Source organism: Haliotis rubra, unplaced genomic scaffold (assembly GCF_003918875.1).
Source record: "Haliotis rubra isolate DU_JTF1 unplaced genomic scaffold, ASM391887v1 Scf99, whole genome shotgun sequence".
Classification (NCBI taxonomy): Eukaryota; Metazoa; Mollusca; class Gastropoda; order Lepetellida; family Haliotidae; genus Haliotis; species Haliotis rubra.
This window is the reverse complement of record NW_025767734.1, coordinates 2,155,487-2,182,515: the sequence shown is the minus strand read 5'-3', so window position 1 is coordinate 2,182,515 and position 27,029 is coordinate 2,155,487. Positions and strand designations below refer to the sequence as shown.

General features: G+C 40.9%; 1 protein-coding gene across 1 annotated transcript; it reads right to left on the bottom strand.

The window, feature by feature from the left end:
* Window positions 1–25,100, bottom strand: LOC124265689. Its single transcript, XM_046700488.1, has 4 exons — window positions 24,972–25,100; window positions 24,429–24,608; window positions 14,145–14,228; window positions 1–1,941 (listed from the first exon to the last, which is right to left on the bottom strand). The coding sequence occupies exons 1-4, from the start codon at window positions 25,098–25,100 to the stop codon at window positions 1,153–1,155; spliced, it is 1,182 nt and encodes a 393-aa protein (XP_046556444.1). The 3' UTR covers window positions 1–1,152.
* Between the last annotated feature and the right edge of the window lie 1,929 nt (window positions 25,101–27,029).

Genomic DNA, 27,029 nt, shown 5'->3' with positions numbered 1-27,029 from the left:
ACATACAATATGCAAAATAGATATTAATGTAAAATTAAGGTATGAAATGTATTATTTTGAATCAAAACACAATTTTTACTTAAAAATACATTTGTCTCAACATTGACCTTCATGATTTATCTACCCGATGAGACAATATTGTTTTTCAATATAAGAGTGCGTCAGTGTTTCATTTTTCTCTATGGATATTTCCATGTCAGTTTTAGATCGAAAATTAGAAAATTAGTTAAGGGAATGATATGTTGGCGTTTGTTCAGATCTGTGTTCAGTTGTTGGTGAAGGACACCCCGTTCTTTAAATACGACGTTATATGTGCATATCGACTGACTATGATTAAAGATAATCTCTACTTTTGATTGCAACACCACCCTTGTGGTTCATGTCATGAGCATCTTTGTAAGTGATGACGCGTTCAGCCATCGATCAGATGTCGACAACTGACATTTGAAAAAGTTGAAACTGCCCTTGCCCCTTGTCTTCAACAACACCCTGTTTGCCACTAGGACTTTAGTCGTAAGTTACTGTTAAGATATGGCACTTACGACTATCTTAGCGATAAGAGAGCTTCGAAAATCTAGGCCCTGGAGCGCTGATGTGGTCAAAAGGGTAATGGTCGCATCTTTGTAATAGGATACTATATAATTAATATGTTAATAAAAATGAATATCTGACTGTTCAAAGAATGTTTTGAGCTATCGAAATGACACCGCTTAAAATTAATTAACTGTGCCATTTTATCATCCACTTTTGGCCATCTGTTATATCACCTATTAACATCCATATTTACAGAATTCAAAGTCAGGCAAGTCGTCTAGGCCATGAGAAGCTACTTACTACGTATCAGTACAAGGTAGTCCCTTTCTAAGCAGTCACTTAAAAGTGTAGTCCCATAGAAACTAGCCCCTTAAACACAAGCACCTTGCAAAGTAGCTTCTTCCAAAGTTGCTTCTCACAAAGTTGTTTATTACAAAGTTGCTTCTTGCAAATGAAAGTAATCCTTTAGAAAGTAGTCCCGAACAAAGAAACACTTTGGAAAGTATTTTTTTACAAAGTATTCTCGCACAAAGTAGTCCAAACGAACGTTATTCCATTATTTACAGCGACAAGAATTTTTGGACGTGCCATATCCATTATGAAGATGCTAGTTTGGCACTAGTCGGACTGTAGAATGGTGTCGGAGCCGCTGCTGTCGCTGCTGCCCAAATTAATTCCAGAGTGCCCGGTCTTGATGATGGAGTCGAGGGGAAACTCTTCGATTTCCGGAATGTTTGGCGCCGATTCTGTCCTGTTACAAAGACAGTCTTGTAGTCTTGTGGACTTTCTCCTGTGCGTCCTCGACAGGTGGAAACTGTCCTGTGACACAATGTCCTCCTCATACTGAAATATCACTTCACGGTCATAGCCATGGCAGGAATGGGTAACACTATGGGGAACGTCTGAGTATAACCTCTTGCACTGATGCGCACCAGAAGAGCAAGGCCTTTGAGTCCGTCGCCACGAATCTGAACCGTTATTACAACTCTCGGGGTTGTACCGCCCATGACCGTTCACATGCACGCCATTCTTACCCTTCCACTCCTCGGGGGTGTTTCCATTGCATGCAATATGCTCAAAAGAATCAACCACTGTGCTCCGAGTCGTCAACAGCTCCACCCTGGGCGGGTGTACAACACAACGACGCACTTCAGACTGTTTCCGGGAAAATAGTCTTCCAGCAGCCAGACGGAAGGATGTGCTGGTCACGCAGTAAATTATGACGTTCCAGAAGCTGTTGCTTAACGCTAACCACGTCACCGAGAAGTCCAGGAGGGGGTTGACCTTCACGTCCCCCAGAGCCATGACCAACTGTGTGACAGTCCAGGGTGTAACAGCAACAAAGAACCCTATTGTGATGAGGCCAAGAGTCTTGGCTGCCTTCAGATTGAGGGACCGTCGGGAACCCTGAAGCAGAGAAAAGTGATCAATACTTGCACAGGTTGATTACATAGGTTAATTGTTTCATTTATGTCACTTATGTCTCCGATGGGAATATTTAACTATCATTTATATTATTTTAACTTATACGAACTAACATAGCTAATTGTGGTCCCTTGGCGTTCATACCATTCTTTTGCCATAGTTCTATTTACTATTTGTCTTTTGAACCAACAGGGAAGCAGGTTTGAGTTTGTTTTCAGGAGGACAATTGACCAGCATTTGCATGTGTTTATGATGGTGTCAACCGTGGGGCAGGATTTTCGCGAACATCTGGTATAATCACTGTTAGGATACGGATTCATAAGCACATGCTTATAATGTAGCCAGAATTGTCTAATAGACTCTGCTTTCAACAAAAAATTCAGACGGATGTGGAAAGGCCTGTTATTTTTATGCCTACAATCTGAAACTGTAGTTACGATCTTCGAATGCTGGCACGACCAAGAGATGCAAGTCACAGTGACTTGCAACTCGTCTGACCACTTGACCATCTGTTGTCCATTGACCAGAAATAAATTCCGACATAAAAAATGTAAAGGAGAAATTAATTTCATCCGTGTATCAGTCTGATTAGAATAGTTGGGTGTCGGAAAATGTTATAAAGCGAATGGTGGATTAATATGGGAGTATAAAGGATATGATATGAATTGATTACAGTGATAACGACTGGTGCTAGGAAAAGAGGTAACCTTGTTCTTCTCGACATGTAGCACTCGGCATGCATCCATGTATCATTGAAACATAAGTGGTTGTCAAGAAACTTAATTTCCCAGTCGACAAACATTTTGAAAAAATCACTAGAATATTATTAATTCATTGGCGCAAACCAATTACTTCCAGACTGTGTCAATTACAGCATATACATTTGTTAACCAACCAAAGGGGTAATCGTTTATACTTCATCAGAGTAGTCTAGTTCTGATTCCACAAAGCGACTGCAGCTCTAAGGTGATCGAAACTCCCATACTTTAACTTAGCCGTACAACCCTCGTAGCCCCACAGTCGCTTTGTGGAACGGGGCCCAAATCATGAAGTTGGTAATCACCCTATTTATATCAGGCAGTGTCAATATGCCGATGGTTGTCGGTATTGACCAGTGAATCTATCTAACAATCTTGTGGCAAGTACACTGACCCTCTCCTTATTCCTGTTGATCTTTGTCAAGACAGATGATAAACGCAATATCTCACTTTTCAACACGTGATAGTGACTACCTAAAGATCGAGTCTGACACTAATTAACTTCTCGAAATGTTTGCATACTGTGAGGAAGTGCAACTCTTCAACTTAGATGAATTCAATATCATCTCCTTTCTACTGTCTAACATCAGCCTGTGACCCCATGGGGCCTGGACAGGTTGGCACACGACTTATGGTCGTACAATCTCCATGTTTTCAGACCAAACAAGTGGTTATTTAGTGTTCTTGTTAATAGGTGATGTCAGTGTTTTGACTGCGATGGGCAACTCTCACCAAAGACTTCAAAGATGTTTACAAAACAAACAAAGGATGTGCATTTATAACTCGCACTATCAAACAGCTCATCAAGTCAGTTCAAATATAATAATGTGGAATCAAAGAATATCACATCAGTTGGCAACCATAAGGAAAGACACTGGTTTAAATTGTATCAGCATATCGATCAATAAATTCGATTAAATAATCCAATATCAGTCTCTGAACTTGGCGTTACAAAGGAAGGACGTTGAACATTAAAAGTGATTGGTAGCATTAATAATTTATTATAATAAATCTGGTTTGCTCTAATTATGTGTGTTGGTTTGCCAGCCCCATTCCGAGGCTGGTGGGTTCCACTAAAGCGGTAAACAAATGCATCACTCCTGACGCACAGAAAACTGGCATATAACTGAAACACTGTTGGAGTAAACCCAAATAGCATTGTTGTTGTACTCAGGCTGGAATTTAAAATTCAAAATTTTGGTCTCCTGACTGTGAATATGTACATCCATTACCTTGGCAGTCTCATAATGAATGATTTTTGATATTTAAACAAATTTGCTTTAATCATCACGTTTGTGCGTGTATATGTATTGCCTCTCACAGAAGCTTTCAAAGTACATCTCAGAAAAGAATGGAGTGAATATGTCACCTTGGCAGTCTTATTTTGAAATCATAAAGAGCATTGAGAAGAACATGTAACCCCTTTTTACGCTTTATAGACGATGCTCCATGCACACTCTAGAAGTCCGTAAAGACCGTCTCCGTGGTGTAGTGGTTAGAGCGTCCGCCCGGTGAGCGGAAGGTCGTGGGTTCGATCCCCGACCGCGTCATACCAAAAGACGTTAAAATATGGTACTTGTTGGTCCCTGCCTGGCGCTCGGCATTAATGGGTACAACAAGGACTGGTCGGTTCGGAGTCAGTATAATGTGTCTGAGTGGGGTATTCATTCTTCACTGCGGCATGGTATCTCAGTGGGCTAGCACTATAAAACCAGCTTAAGTCTGGGCTAGTACAAGCAGCCGCACTTACACATACACACGCATGCACGTCGTCATATGAGCGAAATATTCTCAAGCACGACGTTAAACCCAATTTCACCTCACCTCACCTAGAAGTCCGTAAAGACCGTCAAGAACAAAACCAGACCAAAAGGTTCGAATTAGAAATGGTACACACTCACTTGGAACTTGAAACACTTAGAGCTAGATAGAGAGGGCTAATGTTCTCCGGCTCCCAACTAACCGGCCCAAGTTGTTTCTCGTCTAAGCTTTTTGCTTTGTGTTTATATTTCACCCGTACCTGTGTTTGGGTCAGTGCGCATGCCACATATAAATAACAACACTACAAACCTTACACAGTTCTAAGTGATTACATATCACTATCCTCATTAATACAACCTTGATATTGGAATTAAAACTGGCCTTAAAACACTAATTTGGGTGGAACACCTCGAATATCTCGTGTTTCTGAACCTTACTCTAAATGCTATTCGCAACCCAGTGTCAATGCCTACAACATAATTTTGAAACACGAGCCGGGCAGGATAGTACCTGTTTCTCGTTAAGAAGATCAGTAAACGTTCCGTTAAACTAAGCAGCATGATTACAATAGGTGAAAGGTGTCCCGTGCCCTGCACTGAAAACATCTGTCTTGACACAAATGTTTGGGACGTATTTGATCTCTTGCAGCATGAAAAAAAACAATAATCGTTTGTCTGGATCAAGTTCAAGCTGCGAAATTAATTTGCGAGATGATAAAACCAGATTACTCTACTGTTTCTTATCGAGTAATCGGACCATTAACCTTATAGGTAATGTCTCGTGTCGTCTAGATATGTCTACAACAGCAGCCACGTTGATATATTGCACGTGTAAGACGTGACTGATTATATACCGATAAGCTGACCTTCAACTCAGGTGTATTGTCCTGAAACTGGCATGCTAACTCGTAATGTGTACCCACTGGACATAAAACTGAAAATGAGACACACTATTGACATTATTTACGAACAAAGCAAAGGTTCGGCCACAAATTATATTACGACCTACGAAACACATCAGACATACACTGTGATTGAATTGGTAGATGAGTCCACACAGAGCACTTATCAGGAAATCAGATATATATTTGGACCTAGAAATAATTAAACTGGTATCAGTTGTAAATGCTTTTAAAACTCGACCTGGGTATAAACTCTCTGGATTGGAATCTGATGGCGTGATACCAGTTGGTTACTTTACTTGCATTTTCATCCCGGGTCATTGCTCGTAAAGGGAGATTTTTACCACTATAAGATGGCTCTGGGTAGCGGCCGGCAGAGAGATGAGGACAATATGCAGATGTTCTAACGGTACCAGTGACTAGGGCACTGCTGCTATTGATTTTAACACGTTAAGGAGCGGACCTTAATGTAAAGATAAGCCTATCTCCGTGATGGACGTCTGGTGCGGCTCTTACTAAATCTATATAGTAGTTAATTCCTAATGCGTTGTAATATTGAAGTTTCAGATTATCTTACTTGCGATAGGACACAGGCTGAGGAGTGCTACCAAGTTGCCATTTGGACTGAGAGTAAAAATAATGTGTCAGATTTATTTTCAGAATGATGCTTTTTCTATAAAAAAATGAATCACAACTTTCTAAAGTTTATCTCTGAGATGGACGTTGATTTAACTTAGTGGTTTAGGCGTTCGCTCGTCATGTCGAAGGCCGGGGTTCGAATCTCAAAATATGTTCAGAGTGACGATGGGGTAGTTTAGTGGCTTAAGCGTTCACTCGTCACGTCAAAGGTCCGGGGTCAATTCCCAGGGGTTCAACCGGATGGGCCCCTATTCACTAGATAGATATCATTGCAATATTCAAGGAATTGTAGGAAATTGGGGATTTCACATTTAATAACAGCTTTTGGACTTTCATCTTTGATAACAGCTTCGGTCATGTTACTACCTTAAAGACATGCAACGAAGCTGTACTGTGTGTCGTGACTGATGATTGCGTAGTAAACTGATGGCGTAAATAGTTGATACTGATGACATCGGATGTGCCGAACCAGCTTTGAATATTCATAATTGCAACATAATATTTTCTAGCAAACGTCTCGATGAGGACAATCTAACTCAATACGTCCAGCTTTCATCCCGCGTCGTTCCCCTGTGTGCTTGTCTCAGAGTTTGAAGCTACCTATTCTTGACAGGCCAAACCATTCAAACAATAGAAAATTTGATCTGCTTCTTTGTTGTTTAAAAGCCGCATAAGTTTATGACGACAATCAGACAATCCAGATCGTCCATACGTACGCAATTGGGATATGATGGCATGCATCAATCAAGCCTACGAGCCTCATCTCCCGATCACGTTAGTGGCCTGTTACAACAAGCAAAGGTTGGTGATGACCCGAGTCTTTACAGGATAGTTAAAGGAAGCAAATGTCGGACCTGCACATCCTACGATTAACTTCCTCCACGACATTATTGTACTGGTTGTCCCTTCAGAATATGACATGAACAATTGTACAGTTACCTTGTCTTGCATTGGCGAAGCTCTCTAGGAATTTAGAAGCCTCAATAATGTCCACCACACCAGTTTGAATACATGTCTGGTGACCTTATCCGAGAACATTTGGTTCCCAGACAAGCTATCATCCAGTTCCATACACGGTATCTCTGCACTTCCTCTGTGTCATTGGTCATGGCGGTGTCAGTAACTACATGGTTGTGGCTCTTTCTGGAAGCATGTCATCAACAAAGACATGGTGTTGTGTTCACTAATCAGTTGCTTTGGAACTGTAACAGTTGGTGAGACAAAACATATTCCCTTGTCTACTAAAGAGTCAGTTAGTGACCATGGCTTTACGCCGCTTTTAGCAACATTCCCGCAATATCACGGCGTGGGAAACCAGAAATCGGCTTCACACTCTGTACCCATGTGTGGAATCGAACCCGGGTCTTCGGCGTGACGAGCGAACGCTTTAACCACTGGGCTACCCCACCGCCCCGTCTACTAAAGAAGATTGTGTAGCAATACTGGTTACAATGTACACTTGTTAGCAGTACACCGAGGTTCAACTCACTGATCATCAATACACAGTGTAGTATCACCCAAAATACTCTCAAACCACACTGTGCCGAAGTTGAATGGAACTGTGTAAAATACTTCGAGCTATCCGAAGTTCGTCACAACCGAAAACATACGACGAAATTAGGAATGCGCAAGAAGCCGCCTTTTATTTCGAGACAGATGTGAGTTCGACACAACGGTGTTTGGCTGCATCAATAAACTGGATTTCATTCGGAGTCCATTAATATTCTGGACATCAATTCACCTGGATTGCATGGGGACCAAATAGTCTTTGTCAGCTGCAAAACCCAGATATTGGCATCAGTAAAACATAGCATGAAAACTGTTTAGGAAATACCTTACACCTATATCATTTCTATCGCTGTCAGTTTCTTTTGTTTTACGGCAACATGCTTGTCGTAAGAGGCCAGGTGGTCAGGCTCGCTGACTTGGTCGACACATGCCATCGTATCTCATTTGCGTAGATCGATGCTCATGTTGTTGATCACTGGATTGTCTGGTCCAGACTCGACTATTTACAGACCGCCGCCATATAGCTGGAATATTGCGGCGTAAAACTAAACTCACTCACTCACCCACCCACTCACTAAATCACAAATTTACGGCTTAGCATTCTTCTTCTGGAACATGTCCGATGGCCAAATACAAATCCCCACACGTGTCAATTTGTGATAGTTATGTGTCAGTTGGTTCCACCTCAATATTGGTCAAAACTGTAATTCCTCGCAGCTGTAAATTCGTCAATTACCGCTTAATGACACTTCATAAACACAGCCAGAATTCATGTTTGGCTTAAGGAGCACATACAACGCAACATTCTATAGTTCCAATGTCTGCAACATGTCTATCGCGTCCTGGACGTGATCAAAGACGATCTCCCCGCCTTTAGATAAGCCTGAAATGGATCTGCAGATCTACCTGTGAGCTCTCTGATGCCACCCCGACGCCAAGGGATTTGTGGCAAATACATGATTACTTGTGAGAATCGTGGGTATTTCCCCTCATTGGTATCTACATCGTTTGAAGAGAGACGAAACGTTGATCTCATCGGAACGTCTTCCTTCCTTTAGAGTAATGGAATCAGTGGAAAAAGCCTTAACCTACGTCAGTGACAACATTACGATCTGCCTGGACACCTACTTAATGTACACATCACTCAGATAAAGTGTAGGACTCAAGTTCGTGTCAGATCTCATATGTCAAAGGATGAGTGAGTGAGATGGGTATCATGCCATTATTTCATCAATGTCATGGCTGGGTTTCAGATTAAAGATCCGACATGGGTCATAAGCATGGATATGAGAGATTCGAGTCCACAGTAAGCGGATCCTGGATGAGAGAAGTGACGCAAAGCTGTGCAGCAGTTTGTGATGCCCGAGACAACTGGACCAATCTTGAACCCGAAATTGTAATGTAAGACGACGATCTGGCCAACTGGCAACCAGGTCTGATTTCAGCGATTTCTGCCTTCGATAACTGAATTTGTATCAATGTTATGTATAATAACCTAGCCCCACGACTATAAATATATAACGCCCACGTACATAATATCTCGAATATTCGCCGAAACTGTATCAGTGGGAAAAAGCAAAATAGTGTTGAAAATATAGAAAGAAATGCTGAAAATCAATGACACCAACAGGTGTTCGAGGACAGAGTGAGCACGTTCTGCTCTACCGACAACACCCGCCACAGTCATCTAGAAATAAGTAAGTGCTTGTTGCCTGACCCCGCATAGCAGCGTTCCTGCCAGGCGGCCTGTAAACGATCAAGTCTTGACCAAACAGTCCAGTGATGGACGAAACTATCCGGTGACACGATAGCACGTTTGCTGATTATTGTAAGTCAGTGTTAAACAACAAAAGTTACGATCGACTTAGCTCTAAGATCGCTTTGTTGGAAGGAGACCCTGAACTGGAATGAGACCATTGAGCATAGTCCTCTTATGCAGGACCAAAACAAAAACTGGCTATACTCCATGGATTACGGTTGTATCGAATTATCGGTTGTATGGAAATGATTGATTTATCCATTTCGACTGTAATCATTATTTCATGCCTGATACATATCATTTTACATTCAGTAGATCCATTACACATACTCGGAAAATATCAAAAACATGCGTGCCAAACTTAACGAAGACAATTGGTGACATAAATCGGTATTAGACAACGTCAGTCGAACACTCTTAGCCAATCATAAGCCGGATCTCTTGTGTGACCTTGACCAACAGAAACATGGTACTTCCTGATTGAACATTTCATGGAACAGCTACGCCATCTGTAGATTTCAGAGATGCATGGCTGTTAAGTGTTTATACTAATAATGCAAGCTGGAAGCGTGCTGTATCGGGTACTATTTGTTGCATTGTTCCTGGACCCATAACGCCCGCCTACATTAGGTGTGTCGGACGCGGCAGTGTAAACACCATGACGGAGAGCGAGTAAAACAGCGTCTATTTCTGGGACGTTTACCCCTGCTTACAGATACTGAGTAGAAGAAATACAAGCATTTCCCACGTGTGGTATGTCAGACTATATTGAGACTATTATCTACAGGATGTTCCCATTTGGGTTCCTTTGCATGACAGTCAAGCACAATCCCCATGGAACTTTCTTCGCAAGACAGGCACACATCTATTGCTAAGACGTTTACCACTGTTTTTTCTGAGTAGACGAAATACAAGGTAGCGTTCCCCACGTTTAGTATGTCAGACTTTCAGACAGCACTATCTTTACCATGCGTCCCAAGGAACCACCTTCGCAAGATAGCCCAGTAATAGAAGAATGTGGACATATATAAAACACCAAATCCAAACATAGTGAATACTTAAATTCCACTGTCAATTGATGAGTCTGCAGTCGACCTAATACTTCCTCGCTCGGCATTGTTACCCACAGTGCATATACGGCGTTGGAAGGTTTACAATCATATTACCAACTCTTCCTAACGGGTACCCATTCACAGTGGGTTGAACTGAGCCACGTTTCAAACAAGGTCCCATGCCAACGAAGACATTACATGCCCTACAAAATCTTCATTGCTGGGCAGGAACCCAGAAACTCCGTCAAACTGCTGAACTCGGTTACTCATCCCCTGACTTGTGACATGTGGGCCGTATGTAGCTGTACATACTCGTACCCCGTCAACCAATGGTTTGTCTAGTTTGAACTCGAACTCATATACAGGCCGTTGTGATGCAAGCATGATATTACTGACTACGAATAAATACTTTCAGTCATTTGTGGGATGTTTTCCGACACCTTAGGAGCGCTGGTGTCCATCAACATCCTGGGATGTCTGTTTTCGCGGATTACATACTCTTCATTTGATCACATGTATTTCGAGCAACGCTTCAAAGTGAAGGGGCCCAGGGGACATATCTCTCAACGCGTACCGACAGCCGAGACAGCCTTGTAGTTATATATTAACACCTGAAACAGGAAGATGACCTGTGTGGAAAGATCTTTAACCAACGAGGGTTTAGCGTGCAGCAAGACACATGCCACTGAGACAGATCCCAGAAGTTCGTTTTAGGGGTACTTCTGATGTGCTACAACGTAAATATCTGACTTAAGAACTTGCACCTGATAAACTGTCTATCCTTGGACTGAGGATGAGCGGGAAGACCATGATGTCAGCCATCGTTTCTTGCAACTGCCTCAAAGTATCCCATGCAATGAAACTAACGCAGGTCTTGAAATATTATCAAATCATTTCCTTCCCGTCCAGGGGCGGTGGGGTAGTCTAGTGGTTAAAGCGTTCGCTCGATTCCCCACATGGGTACAATGTGGGAAGCCCATTTCTTGTGTCCCCCGTCCGTCGTGATATTGCTGGCATATAGCTAAAAGCGGCGTTAAACTTTACTCACTCACTAACTAACTCCGTAGCATGATCTGTTCTAGCACCAATTTTCAGAAATCAGATTAACCGTTTTGTACGTTTGTCTTGAAAGGACATGACGCCGACACACAGCATTAACCGGATTACATTAGTGCATTATGTTCCTGTAACAGTATTCATAATTTGCTTTCAATGTATTTCGATTATGTCGTGGTAAGGAGTTTTCTCAGCTCTTGATCTACATGCTTTCTTCGTGTTCGTTTGACATTTCGGTCGCCATGGCAGTCTTTGTGAACTAAATGTATAACTGCCTCGTGATCCACTAACCGAAATACTCAGTACGCATTGTGTCGAAAAGGGTGTATTCTGCCAGCAGCCATCGCCTCTCTGGGATGCTTTGTACGCCATACAAACGGGAGGCCGGAGTATAGTGTAGAGCCGTTATACAGAGAAGGACGGTCAAAGAGGGCTACTAGGCAACTGAGGGCACTGCCTGAGCACCCATCCCCCTAACAATATTAAGTAGTCTAATACACTTCATGATTGTTTAATACAAGTCTTCCTTGATTACATAGCTCTAAACGTTTCAACAACTGCCGTAGCTAACTGTTCAAAGAAATGCTACACATCTTCACAGCAAGTGTCGGTATGTTCTTTACCAAAGTCGTAAACGTTCTATCAACTGTCGTAGCTAAGTGTTCTATGCAACTGCCGTACATGTTCTACCAACTATGTAAATATTCTAATAAACTGTCCAAAAGTTCTAAGTAACTACCGCAATTAATGTTCTAGTGTTTTATCTTAGTAACCGTCCTAAAGATTAGCCGCAACTCTAGTAAAGGGTGAAACAGAATTCCGTCTTTTTAACTCTGAAGGATGGTTGGAAAAATAGATTTACGTTTTAAGGGGTGCCTACATTGGTATTAAAGACAAGTATGATTTGTTTGTTTTGTTGTTTAACGTCACACTCAGCAATATTCCAGCGATATAACGGCGGTCTGTAAATAATCAAGTCTGGGCCAGACAATCCAGTGATCAACATCATGAGCATCGACCTACGCGATTGGGATACGATGACGTGTGTCAACCAAGTCAGCGAGCCTGGCAACCAGATCCCGTTAGTTGCCTGTTACGACAAGCATGGGTTGCTCAAGACCAATTCTAACCGGGGAGAAGACTAGATTGATTTAAGGAAGTACCTATATTTGCTAGAGCATGCATTTTCATGGTACCTATTTCCAGCACGTCCTTAAATCAATGCGCTTCCAGGCAGAGGTAAAGTAATTACAAACGTCGTTGACTTTATGTAGCCTTTATCACGTTTGGTACATTACTTCCCTAAATTAGAGATATCTAATTGATGTATGTGCTTTAGCTGTAATGCTGTATCTCTGGAACTATAATGTGACAAGGAAGCCTACTTGGTATGATACAAAGGATTGATACAAACCATCTTACAGCAGATTAGACCAGACCCAATTTGGAGAGACGGGAAATTATTCGGGTCATTCAAACAAGACCTTACTTGTCTGCTAAATAGCATTAAGGTTAATCTCGTCGTAGCAGTGCGTGATTACCTTAATCACATGAATTCAGTGTCTCCATTACACACAAGGCACTCATTACAACGTCTAGACCTGGCAATGTACAGTAGAGCTGTGACACCATTCCCCTTTGCAGTACTGTAAGTGACACAAACCTTTATGATACCAGCTCAAACTCTGCTTGTCAGTCATGCAATGAAAATGAGAAACTCTGCTATTCAGTTCAAATAGGACATAAAGGGCTTTGACAAATTGTCATTGACCTTAACCATTATAAGTTGAATAGTGGTGGTGGTGGTGGAATTGGGTTTAACGTCGTTCTTGAGAATATTTCGTTCATATGACGACGTGCATGCGTGTGTATGTGTATGTGCGGCTGCTTGTACTAGCCCAGACTTAAGCAGGTTTTATAGTGCTAGCTATAGCCCACTGTGATACCATGCCGCAGTGAAGCATGAATACCCCACTCAGACACATTATACTGACTCCGAGCCGACCAGTCCTTGTTGTACCCATTAATGCCGAGCGCCAGGCAGGGACCAACAAGTACCATATTTCAACGTCTTTTGGTATGACGCAGTCGGGGATCGAACCCGCGACCTTCCGCACTCCGGGCGGACGCTCTAACCACTACACCACGGAGGCGGTCAGTTGAATAGTGACCTTCACCTTCATATGTGGTTGTGTAGTGACCTTATTTTTACGATGGGAGTTACATTGAAACAATGCAGCCATTCTGTCACTGCAAGGGAGTTATATTGTTGATGCCAAATAAAGAAACATGTATCTTATTAATATGCTTTACGCCGCTCTCAGAATACATTCTGACGTCATTGCTGTGTCATGTCCCCGCTATAACTGTATTTGACTCAAGTAAATGCTTCCAGGAACATATTCTCCACCCCTCCCTTCACTAGCGCCTGGGGCTGTGGGGTAGCCTTATGGTTAAAGTGTCCGCTCGTCACCCGGGTTCGATTCCCCACATGGGTGCAATGTGCAAAGGCCATTTCTAGTGTCCCCCGCCATGATATTGGTGGAATATTGCTAAAAGCGGCGTAAAACCACACTTACTCCCGAGCGGCTACGCTGTTAGCATCTGTCGCGTCACCGATGTCGTAAGCAAGCTCATATGATCATCAGGATCAATGTTCGATGTGAATTCAAATAAATGATTCCCTTGGTACTGTGTGTTCCCTTATTAATTTCCATCAGTATATTTAAGAAACGGGTATCCAATCTTACCATGGACTGAGTATTGATGTTTGCCTTCAGGGACTCCTGCGAACAGCGGCCATAATGCTTCCTCATCTCGAGTGCAGGACGGCACTGAAACAAAAAACAACAACAAATATTTACTTGTGGCTAATGATGAAACAGGGAGATGGGGCAGCCTTGTGAAGAAAGTATTCACTCGACACGCCGAAGGGCTGGGTTCGATTCCCACATTGGTGCAATGTGTGAAACCCATTGCAATAAAAAAGACATACTCTTTCCCTCACTCAACGATGAAAATGTCTTATGTTTAAAGTTCATCTGATGTTAATTAAGCATTTTCTGAAACTTTCATTCTGGACTTCCTCAGACAACGTCAAGGTTATCTTTGGAGATATATTATGTTTGAAGAGTGCACCCCCTGTGCACCGATTATGCCCCCTCGCTACTCATATGTTACTTTATCTGGAATTTCTGCTCGGATTGGTAACATCAAAACACGGGAATTTTTGTGAGAAGTTTAATTTAAGATTTGGGTACATCGACAATCTGACATCGGTCAATAATTGTTAAATGCCACGTTCACTGATTTGGATATGAATGAGAGTAGTGAAACTGCCGCACATCTTTCATGTTTTGACCGAAAAAAAAGCTGCATCAAGCTTTGGTATATACATTTGTGAGGTACAATTGGTGTGGTTCTTTCCGCGAATATTTCAAGGTTCGCCATGCGACTGTGGTGCAAGAGGTTATACAGAATTCAAAGCCAGAAACAGCAATTAAGAATAGGTTCCACAGCTACCAATGTCAAATTGTCTGGTCCAGACTCGATTATTTACAGGCCGCTGTCAGATTGTTATCTCAGAACGGTAACGGGAGAGCTCAAATTTGATACTGAGAAAAGACATATCACAGAGATATGGTAAATTCCGTTTAGATATTCAAGCACGCAACTGAAACCGAATAACGTTTCTGCTTAGATTCCATTTTGTCGTAGGCGGACTTGAAAACTGTGAAATTTTGTCATATACATTTTTTTTAGCAGAAGCATTTCAGCAGAAATAAAATTATATTTTTTAGATCAAAGAATTATTTTGAATGACACAAAATGCTTACTGCATTATATTCCCCAGCTTACCATGTGCGGACATCTAGATTGAAGAACTGGTATTTGGTATTTACGTAAATAGTCTGGTACAATCACTTAAACACATCAATTTCTTCTTCGCCTGTATATGATGAATGTCAAGGATGTTTACATCAATTTCTTTTTATAGCCTGCTTCTTGAAGGAACAATAAGAGTCTAGCACTCAGCAACAGCGCCGAGCAAAGATCGATGAAGAATGGTTAAAGAACATCTTCATGTTAAGTTGTTGTGTTTCTTTGAAGTACCAACTTTGAACGAGGAAAACTACTGACATTTTTATTCAAGAATATATGCAGGGTGTCGCCTGAATTAAAGATGAGATTGAGAGAAGTATGTTATATTTCATATTATTGTATGTCACTTATTTTTGCCTATAACTGTAAGCCACGTTGACTATGATTATGATTGCCTATAACTGTATGACACGATGCCGTATTTTTACCTATAACTGTATGACACGATGACGTATTATTACCTATAACTGTAAGCCACGTTGACTATGATTATGATTGCCTATAACCGTATGTCACGTATGACGTATTATTACCTATAACCGTATGTCACGATGACGTATTATTACCTATAACCGTATGTCACGATGACGTATTATTACCTATAACCGTATGTCACGATGACGTATTATTACCTATAACCGTATGTCACGATGACGTATTATTACCTATAACCGTATGTCACGATGACGTATTATTGACTGTAACTGCATGTCATGTTGAAGTGTCATTTCCTATCACAGGATGTTACGTTGACGTATCATTTCCTATAACTGTATATCACGTTGCCGTATTATTGTCTCTAAGAGTGTGACACGTTGACGTATTATTGCCTATAACTGCATGTCACGTTGACGCATTATTACCTACAACTGCATGTCACGTTAACGTATTATTACCTACAACTGTAGGTCACGTTGACGTATTATTGCCTATAACTGTATGTCACGTTGACGTATTATTACCTATAACTGTATGTATGTCACGTTGACGTATTATTACCTACAACTGTATGTCACGTTGACGTATTATTACCTATAACTGTATGTCACGTTGACGTATTATTACATACAACTGTATGTCACGTTGACGTATTATTGCCTACAACTGTATGTCACGTTGACGTATTATTACCTACAACTGTATGTCACGTTGATGTACTATTACATACAACTGTATGTCACGTTGATGCATTATTACCTACAACTGTATGTCACGTTGATGTACTATGACATACAACTGTATGTCACGTTGACGTATTATTACATATAACTGTATGTCACGTTGATGTATTATTACATACAACTGTATGTCACGTTGACGTATAATTGTCTTTAACTATATGACACGTATTATTACCTACAACTCTAGGTCACCATCACGTACTATTTCCTAGAACTGTATGTCTCATTAACGTGTTATTACCTCGAAATGCTAACGGGACCATCACGTGTTACTGCTGCAAATCGAGGCTAAGACGTGTTACGGCAGTAAACAATTGATGGAACCGTAACATATTATTACTTCAAATCAACCCGTTCCACATTCATAGGATCTCTCTACAAAAAGCGGACTGTGGACTGTACAAATCCTGTCATGAGCCTGTGTTTATGAATCACTAACACATAAGGATGCTACAGCTTTTCTCCCTATCTCTGCCCCTAAGGTGGCACCCGTCATGAGAGACGTGGACGTATTATGGCCTGTAGTCGTATAGAACAACGTAACGTTATTACCGCATTATAATGAGATTAGTTTCATATATCCATCCACCAATTGACAGATTCGCCATCATGAGATGTTTCACTGAGGACATTGTAAGATTGGATCTAGTAATTTAGAGAGAGAAAAGCTTTATTCTTTTAAATTCTAGCTGGCATCAAAGATTCTTTTAAATTCTCCTTTGGAGGTGAGCTGATTGATCTGACTGTCATCAATACAAAATGTTCCGTGAAGATACGTGTAGAAATGACCTTCAGCAACCCATATTCGTCGTAAGAGGTGACACTTGTCTGTTTATGTAATTTCCCCTCTAGTTTCACTTCTAATGGAAATCTGTTTCGCTGGATAATCGAGACTGTATATTCTCTGACACTAACGTTCTATAACACCCTGTCCCAAATAGACAAGAACGTCATTTTACACTTAATGAAGGTTACAATTTTAAGCAACTAAGTAAGGGATGAAAGTTTCGTCTAGCAACAGAACGAAGAAACACAGAAACTTGGAATATAATGTGCAAACAATTAGAAGAATGTTACTCATAATTAATCATATAAATATTAATGTGTCAGGTATAACATACATATTTACAGTTCATAATGTCTCCACACTAAAAACCTAAGTCCTGGGATCGCAACATGGAATAATCTAGGAACATCCCGCTGGCTTTCTACAGCTGTCGGTGACCATCTGCACAAAGCTTCGAGGCGTACCACGACCACTAGACCTGCACAAGTCTTTAAGGTCAAAATTAATAGTTTAAATGCTAATTTCTAAAACATAATAGATAACAGATTGGGTTTCTTACTGTCCGCTTATCTAGACTTGCCTCTTCGAAGGATAGAATTACTATACATCCATGGACTCAGCTTTCAGTACAGCCTTGGACTAAGGCTACACGACCAAACTCAACTTAGAAAACGGAGTATGAACCCAGCCAACGTGACACATTCAAGAAGCTGCACTTCTGGATCGCTTTTAACTGATGGCAGAGGTGTAAGCGAAACGCAGCATGTCTTGCCTCACATAAAACATCGTATGAGAATTTGTTATAGTTCAAGGTGACCTCGTACTAGAAGGTGATAAGTGAGAAGAGCAGGCTTCTACGTATGTGTTAATTACAGTACCCACGGCATCAGGTTATCATGTAGTCAGGAAGAAACACAAGCTTACCTTTAAGGAAAGTTCAGATCGTGATTATTACTGACGGAACAACAAGGCAGCATTCGATAGACAATGTGTCATTCGATAGCATAGTCGTGTCCAGTGCACGCCTTGTATCTCTGACATATAAAATTATATTCTTTGAACTATTTAACGCTTCATGAGGACGGTATTTTCAATAATGACCATTAGTTTTTGCCAGTAGGACATTGCTTGATTTGGTATCATAGTTTGATACATTTATGTTTCTTCTCTTTATGAGATTGATAGTAACAACAAAACGCTAGCCATTTTCATTTGAAATATCTCTCTGCTCAAAACAAAGTCGATAGTCGACGCTGTGCATGTAATTATGAATCACTGTCAGATGATGATGATGATGCATAGCTTTCGCTAAAATGTGTTCCAGTCCTGCCCCGTCGCTGACACTGTCACAAATACGTATAGAGGCAAGGCAAGTTTCTACCTGAAAAGAATACACAGTCACACAACGTTCAGTTTCTCATTTCACGAAGCAACCTTTACTAAGGTTAACCTTAACTCCCATTCTCTGACATTGCACTAAGGTTACCTTTGTGATTTACGATCACCCTAGTGCTTTGTGAAAGGAGACCCAGGTCGAAATAGGGGATAGCATCGATTTAATTATTGTCATAGATGCCAACAGTTTGAAAACGCCCTCTACATGTCTACCATAAAACCTTACATTAATCAGTATTGATATCAGTTCAATAAATGTCCATTTACCCAAACTTTTATATGATTTCACACCGGATGGAATTCATCCGCTTGGAAATAGGATTTTCTTGAAAATACAAACACATGTCATGTTGAATTCCTTAATGCATCTTCTTTAACACAATCTAACCACCGTCCCGTAAATCACCCTTACACGCCATTCTGAAGACACACGTTGATCCCCAAGCATCTAAACTAATCATCTCACGTTGGTCTATGTATTCGTTTCTGTGGATATGTCATTTCAATTTCCATGTTTAGCTTTGCAAAAAAATATATATTATGTATGTATTTTTGTCCACCGATTGATTGATTCCTTCCATGAAAAGTAAAACGTTAACACTGGCGTATCCTTCATTATGCAATTCCAAAGGGGGTCATCATGAAGTCAAATTCAGCTCAATCACATAAATCAAACAGTGAGTTTTAAAATAAGGCTTTGGAATTCATTAATTGCTATAAAGTAGCAAGAGACGTTCGTCTTGAACAGTTTAAATCACTTGTAATTTTACGTGAACGTAGCAATCACTCCTGCTTTATGTCTCCTTAAATATCATGTTCATTTGCAGATACAACAACTTTGAACTAGCCATTATAATCGAGTGGGCAACGATTCGTGTAGAGACTTTGTGTAGTTTCTATGTGACAGCTACAAGAGAGTTCGTTTGACATTTCCAACCATTGTTCCCCTGTCAGCTGCCGTGGGGTGTGATGACGGCCACAACCATCAGCGTCGTCGACGTTAACACTGCTTTATGATTTGCAATGATCTGAAAGATGTTGTTAATAATCGATGCAGTCTGGTTTCAAAGAGCGGTGGCTTATGGAGGAAACCGCGCTCACAAAAGTATGGGATCCTTAATTTCTGGTCATTATTACTATACGTCAAAATTAGCTTCAACAGATTAGTATGTCTGTATTTGATTTCCGACTTCCCAAAATATACGTTGACTTTCACAGGTGTCAGTGGGACATACGACGTCGTCGACGAAAACAGACGAATTTGGGTTTATTTTGTTTTCCTTCAGATAAGGTAAAATATTATCACCGATGATGTATTGACCATGGTTTCATAGTCTATTGTTTGTGTCAGCGTCTAAGTCAATGTACATGCTTGTAGGTTAGACTGAATCAAGATTGCAGACTAGGTATGATTTGGACATGTTAAGTGCACTTTATCTTCATCACTTATGAATGACAACTAGATTTTGTCTATGTTAATACGTACATGTTTAATTCAACAAATATAAAGACGCGCAAAGGCTGATACGTGTCCATAAAGCTGACTGAAACATATAGATTTTCAGTGGAACAATTGACTTGCCCTTGCATGTGTTTGTGACGGATGGTACCTGGAAAGAGGATATGCTCACCTTTTCGTGAACACCTGATCATCACAACGTTTCACATTAAATTTAGTTATCATTATGAAATTAATTTTGCATGTGTCAGACAACAAGCATCCCTAACCATCGTTTCGTTACAGCTGATTAGAGCAGGAATAACCATATAGTACAAATGTATACTGTAAGTATCAGTATAGTGCCCGCAACATCTGCTATGGTCAGCAACTGGCTCTATATAGTATCCTGCCTCAGGAACTACTATTTGCAGGTTCAGCCTTAGTCTCTAGTACAGACCCTGAAGCAAATATATCCAAGAAGCCCACACAAGTCTAGAAAATGTGGCAAGTCTAGATTTCCTCAGCTTCTGAAAATGAAGAAAGTCTCAGGGCTCCTTTTCATTATATATTTTTTTACTATGAACTTTTTTAGTAAAATATGTTCATTTCAGAGACTAGTTGTTAGTCTAGTTCAGTCTATGAATTCCGCGCACCTTACGATATATGCAAGCCCCGAGTCCCTGGAGACCGACCTAACCTAGTTCAGACACAGTCCCTCTTACGTTTCTTTTTCTTTCTGTCATCAATGATAGATCTTTACACAACACATTGTACGAGTTTATTCCTTTGGGAAATATAAATTTCATATTAGTACAAGTTTATTCAAGAAACGTGATGAGGCTGTAGGCCAATAACCTCTCTGGCTTAAAAACATGTGATACAGGAGGAGAGAGAGATAGGGCAACACCTGTTATATTAATACAAATTACATTGTACGTCACATTGGGTTTTCTGTGTGAGTTGTTTCGAGATATTCAGTACACTTGAGCAGGCATCACAATAATGCTTCTAAACAGTGAGTCACAACCAAATCATAAAGGAATGTACAAAAAAACCTTCACGTAGGCGGATGGATTTGTCTTTGTCCTGACTGGTAGTTCTGCCTTAAGCTGTTTCCACGGACATACATTCATTGACCAATGTTTCAGCAAGTTACTGTTTCACTTTGTAAGACCATCATTAAAGAAACGTGTGTATTGTCGGAATAGAGGAAGCAAGAAATGTAAATATTCTTGTCGGAAAAGACAAACCGAGTTTCGATCTGGGATAATTGATAAAGTTCCATTAAAACAGAAATACACAGTGTCAACAAGCTGGCGGGGATTTAGATGGAACTGGATTATCGGAACAGCAAGACCCCACGACCCGCCAGTCCTCGCTACAGGTGATCCCCTTGCCCTCGCTAACACATCGCCATAGTTGTGCTTCAATTACCCAAGAGAAACTGTTACATACCAACGTTTTGTAGTCTTCAGTACTACGATAATTATTTTTTTACGCTAGTGACATGATTGATGGTCATATGAGACAGTCATTGTTTCGTTAATTGCAACATACGACCTTGGATGCCAGAAGGTATTCCATCATCATCAGTGTCACATATATTTCAATATCATTATTACCTCGGAAAAGAAACTGGTTACATAGTATGTTTTCGAAGACCAACCATATATTCATGAGGTAAATGTTTATTATACAGTATGTAGTTTTTGTAAAGGACTATTGGAAACGTGTCCCTGATGGTGTTACTAAGCACACAAGTATTGATTCGAGACGCATATACACCTAGATTGTAACTATTGTTCGTGAACATGGTTTCTCGTTCGCTATCATCTGATCTGCACCTTGAAGTTTTAGAATCGTGACATTATACAGATTGTGTTGGTTTTGTAGTTGAGTACAATTACACCTGGGGACGTCGTGTTTTGACCTGAGGTCCAGAGACATATATCCTGTTTTTTAATATCGAAATCCTAATCACCTAATCACGTATATATTTCCCATTTGATACACCTGTATTTGAAATAAGGTCGTTAGAAAAGATTGGCGTTAGTCTATTGGTTGGAACCTTTTGTCCTCTCGCGGAAGGCCCGGGTTCGATTTCCTACATGGTAACATTGTGAGAATAACTCATTTCTGGGGTCCAACACCTTGATATTCTTGGAACATCTCATTCATTCATTCATTCATTCATTCATTCATTCATTTATCCATTGACGCACTCACTCATGTATTCCTTCATTGACGCATTCATTCATTTTTATTCGTTCGTTTGTTCGTTCATTCATTCATTCATTGACGCATTCATTCATTGACTCATTCTTCCTTCATCAGACATTACATACAAGCTGCTACAAAACAGTTAGTTAGACTTAGTGCATGAGTATTTTCGGGGGCTTTGAACGTTACTTAAATATCGACAAGTGGCTTAGAACTTGGTGAAACCTACCGGCCCAGGAATAGTGCCGACAAACCAAGAACAGCGGATCCTGGTACAAATGTAGCATCGTACGAATGAGCGATCCGTGTCGCGAAATTGTAAACTTGACCTGTAATATTCAAGTAGTCTGAATACAGGAAAATACGATATTCAAACTATGTGGCGACCATCTCCAGATAACCGTGTTTAGCCGAGATACCCTTGATATAATATATTAATTATAATATCATATTTGTTACGCGCATATATCCATGCTAAAGCAGGCTCAAAGCGCACAAGATAAAGATGAGATTAATGGTAAAGAGCTACAGTTCAAAGGCTATCTTGAACATATGTGTTTTTAGATTGGATCTAAAAGAATTAAAGTCACAACAGTCTCTGAGGCTCTGCGGGAGACTGTTCCAGGCTATAGATCCTGCATGGACAAAGGACCTCTTTCCATACATCACTGTCTTTACTTTGGGAACAAGAAGCAAGTTCTTTTCCTGTGAACGGAGAGATCGGGAAGGCGTGTACACGGTTAGAAGATTGGATAGATAAGAAGGTGCAGTTCCAGTGAGACAGTGGAAAACAAGGCATAAGAGTTTAAACTGGATCCTGAACTCGACTGGAAGCCAGTGGAGAGTGTACAGTATAGGAGTAATGTGAATATGAGTAATGGTCAAAGAAAGTTCGTTACTGAAGTTACTTGACAACCCCATTCATTTAGTCGTCTCTTAGAACCAGCAAATGACAATGGGTATTTATGTTTACCCAACAGTAACAATACGTTACGTTACGTTACGTTACGTTACGTTACGTACATGAACTTTATAGAATGCAACAACAGATCGACAGATTCCTGTTTCAATCTTGAATTTTAATCTAAAAATATCCATGATACCTTACGAAGCAAGTTCAAGTATTGGGATAAGTGAGTGAGTTCACAGCGCCCTCTATATCTGAAAGGATCGTATTTCTGTAAATCTACACGGACACCTGGATAGATACAGGTGGTTCTCAAGGTACCTGCCTTGAGTTTCATTCGCCAATATGTATTTGCTATCCTACTCAGTCTAACAGACCAATCAGAATGCGAGTTACAAAACAAGCCTAAATAATGGGTTGGCTGTATCGACATTATAGTGGCCTTCTGATTTCAATAGAATTTGCTGGAAATCTACAGTGAAAAACTGTGTGTTTGTTTTGTCTGTTGCTCACAGCTGCACTCAGCAATTTTCAGTTATAACACGGCGTTCTGTAAATAATCGAGTCTGGACCAAACAATCCCGTGATTGACATCATGAGCGTCGATCTACGCAATTGGAATACAATGACATGTGTCAAACAAGTAAGCGAGCCTGACCACCCGATCCCGTTAGTCGCCGTTTACGACAAGCATGGGTTGCTCAAAACCAATAATTATTCTAACCCAGATCTTCATGAGTAGAAAAACAGTGAAACTGAGCTAAAGCCCTAAAACATCTTTTTGATGACAATGATAAATCCTCTTTGGTTGAAATGATGTTGATGCGAAATCTTAAACTCACGCACTGATTTCCTATTAACGTTTCTCGACGTTTGATTATTACTCCGTTATTGGCATATGTCTTAGCAATACACTAAAATTATCACGTCACGTGACAGCATAAATAAGCTTTGCGCTTTGTATTTTGTACCCAGTTGCGGTATCGAACCCAGACTATCGTTGTGACAAGTAAATGCATAACTGCTGGGTTAGTTTCGTGTTATAAAGCAAAGTATTGATTATTTGGAAAGTTTTTAGAATACAACAAAACAAAGTCGACGTTAACGATTTTAAAATGTTGCGTAAAGTCAAGAAGCCGATTATATTGAATAACATCAAAGTATGATATAAATGGGTTCTCAATAAGCTTCTCAAAGAATTATCTGTTGTGACTTACTGACCTGTTTTCCAGCCTGGGTTGCGCCCCCTGGCTTCTGTTGCGTAGCAACCGTCAGTATCCGGAGATAGCAGACCAGCATGATGGCAGCAGGGATGAAATAGAATAACGACATGACCGTCGCCGTAATGGAGGGGTTTTGGTAAAATGGCTCACAGTTGATTCCGATGTTGTCGTAATAGAACTGATTAAAACCAAACACAGTTGTTCCATAGACGGTAAAACAGCACACCCAGCTTACAACAATGGCGGCGATGACCTTATGTCGCGTCACCAGCAAGCGGTAACGTAAGGGGTGAAATATTGATATATACCGATCAACGGCAACCAAGGTCAAGGACAACGTGGATTCATGGAAAAGGCTAGAAATACACAACGCTTGTAACTTACACACCGTTTTCCCGTAAGGCCAACAATTGTACAAAGCGGGGTAGATGCATAACGCCGTCACCGTCAACCCCATCGTACAATCTGTGCACGCCAACGACGTCATCAACATACGGGCTGACTCCATGAAGTATCCTCGTGTGCAACGTGAGTTGAGTACAATCAGACATAAGACGTTACCGCCTATGATGGCCGTGGATATCAATGCTACGACGATGGACTTGCTGACAGAATCGGTTGTCGTCGTGCTGTTTTTGTCGTCACAGAATAGGCGTTCATCAAGGGTCATTTTAGAGTCGGTAGCTGACGTCAGCACGTCCACTCTGTATACAGATCACCAGCGTCTCTGCTACACCTCATGTTCAGAACGCGGCTGAACGTGAAATTAAATCATATGTAAAATCGTATATTCACATTAAATCCAAAATTTCGTGGCCTGACGTCACTGTAACTCCAAAGATTCTTCCCTGTTGTGTTCTATCTTCACATCCAATGTGTCTCATATGTCGTATCTTCATAGAATTTCCAAAGATTCTTCTCTGTTAAGGCTTATTTCACAGTAAAACCAAATATTCTTCGCTGTTGTCCTTCCAATACATCCAGCATTAGTTCTGTGGAACTTCATAGCTCCGATAGTTCTCTGCTATCGTCGCAGTACGTTCATGCTTCTTCTAATGAAAGGCAACTTATATGGAGATCTTGTAGTACACAGGAATCCGAAAACATAACAAAAGAGAACCATTCATCTCTAATGGCACTTTCGTCGAAACGCTTACGGATGTGTAATTGTACCGTGTTTGACGTAATCCTTCCGTGTTACTTTCACACAACCAACTCTCACTACCGATGAATATGCGGCACACACATAATCGATAATACAATGTTTACTATTGTACGCCGGTTAAGTAGCAGTTAGGATAACAAAATACAGGTGTTGTTCCAGGATCATCAAGAACCCTGAACGTATATACTGCATAGTTAAGAGATGCCAATACCTGATACAATTATCCACCAGGTGTGTAAGCCTATGTTCCCTCTCAGAACTCTGAAATAACAATCAGAATCCTTCAGGTGTTCTGGAGTTTCAGTAGAGCATCTAGTCTGCATCCGATATTCAGTTGCTGGATTGGTAAATGTCCGTTATACAAAGTTGATAATGACTTTCGTTGTGCGGGGTATACTTCAGGGGGCGCTCTTCAGATATATCCTTCCGGGACTAAATCTGGGGACACTCCATTAAAGTTTTCCGATGTTCCATCACCATAGTTGTTTACACACACTCCGGGATTGGTATTGACTATCCAAGTGAAAAGACAATTTGCAGTGTGTTGCGAAACGGTCAATAGTCTGCAAAATAGACGAGTCCGTGTTTTGAAGAGGCCACTTTTAGACCGATGCCTGGTCACCACGTGGTATTGACCATAGTCATTGGACAAGTAGCACAGAAGGCATATCTGACCGGTTCCACACCACAACGGCATCACTACACACGCTGTTAGGAGATTGCATCGCTGTGTGTTCAATCCGAGACTGGCACAGCTGGTTCCTCCTTGTATCTGTATAGGGATGGTGTCAGAGATAGCAGCGCTGCGTGGCGCTGTGGCGAGCTCGGATACGGCCACCTGTCACTGAGAAGATCAGGCAGGCAGTGTTGTTACAATTTAAGTAGGGACAAGGCCCCTGGCAAGTCAATGAAGCAGTGGAAACAATGGAAATAGCCGTCAGAGGTCACTGGGACAGTGAGGTGACAAATATAAAATAAAATAATTGTTATATAAAACATGTAACTTAAGGATTCGTGTTACTTTATTGTTTAATTAGGGGCGGTGGGGTAGCCTAGTGGTTAAAGCGTTCGCTCGTCACGCCCAACCCCGGGTTCGACTCCCCACATGGTCACAATGTGTGAAGCCCATTTGTGGTTCCCCCTCCGTGATATTGCTGGAATATTGCTAAAAGCGGCGTAAAACAAAACTCACCCACTCACAATTGTTTAATTAAAGATGCCCTCAGCTATGTTAAAACTGTATGAAGAAGGTATGTAAATACTCGAGTGTGTACCAGATAATCAAGTGATTGACATCATGAGCATCGATCAACAATCTTGAGATCTATTCACGTAGATGAGATACTATGACACACAGTAAGCCAATTCACCGAGTCTGTGAGTGAACTGTAGGCAACTATCGGCACTATGTGATGAAGCATAGTTTTGCCAAAC

Bases quoted from the DNA above. Each gene is read 5' to 3' on its own strand.
- LOC124265689 (XM_046700488.1), bottom strand. From the start codon at position 25,100: ATGACCCTTGATGAACGCCTATTCTGTGACGACAAAAACAGCACGACG. The intron at 24,609-24,971 runs GTACTCAACTCA...GGTTTTAATCAG, and splicing joins GTAACGTCTTATGTCTGATT to TTCTATTACGACAACATCGG. The intron at 1,942-14,144 runs GTAAGATTGGAT...TCTCTGCTTCAG, and splicing joins ACATCAATACTCAGTCCATG to GGTTCCCGACGGTCCCTCAA.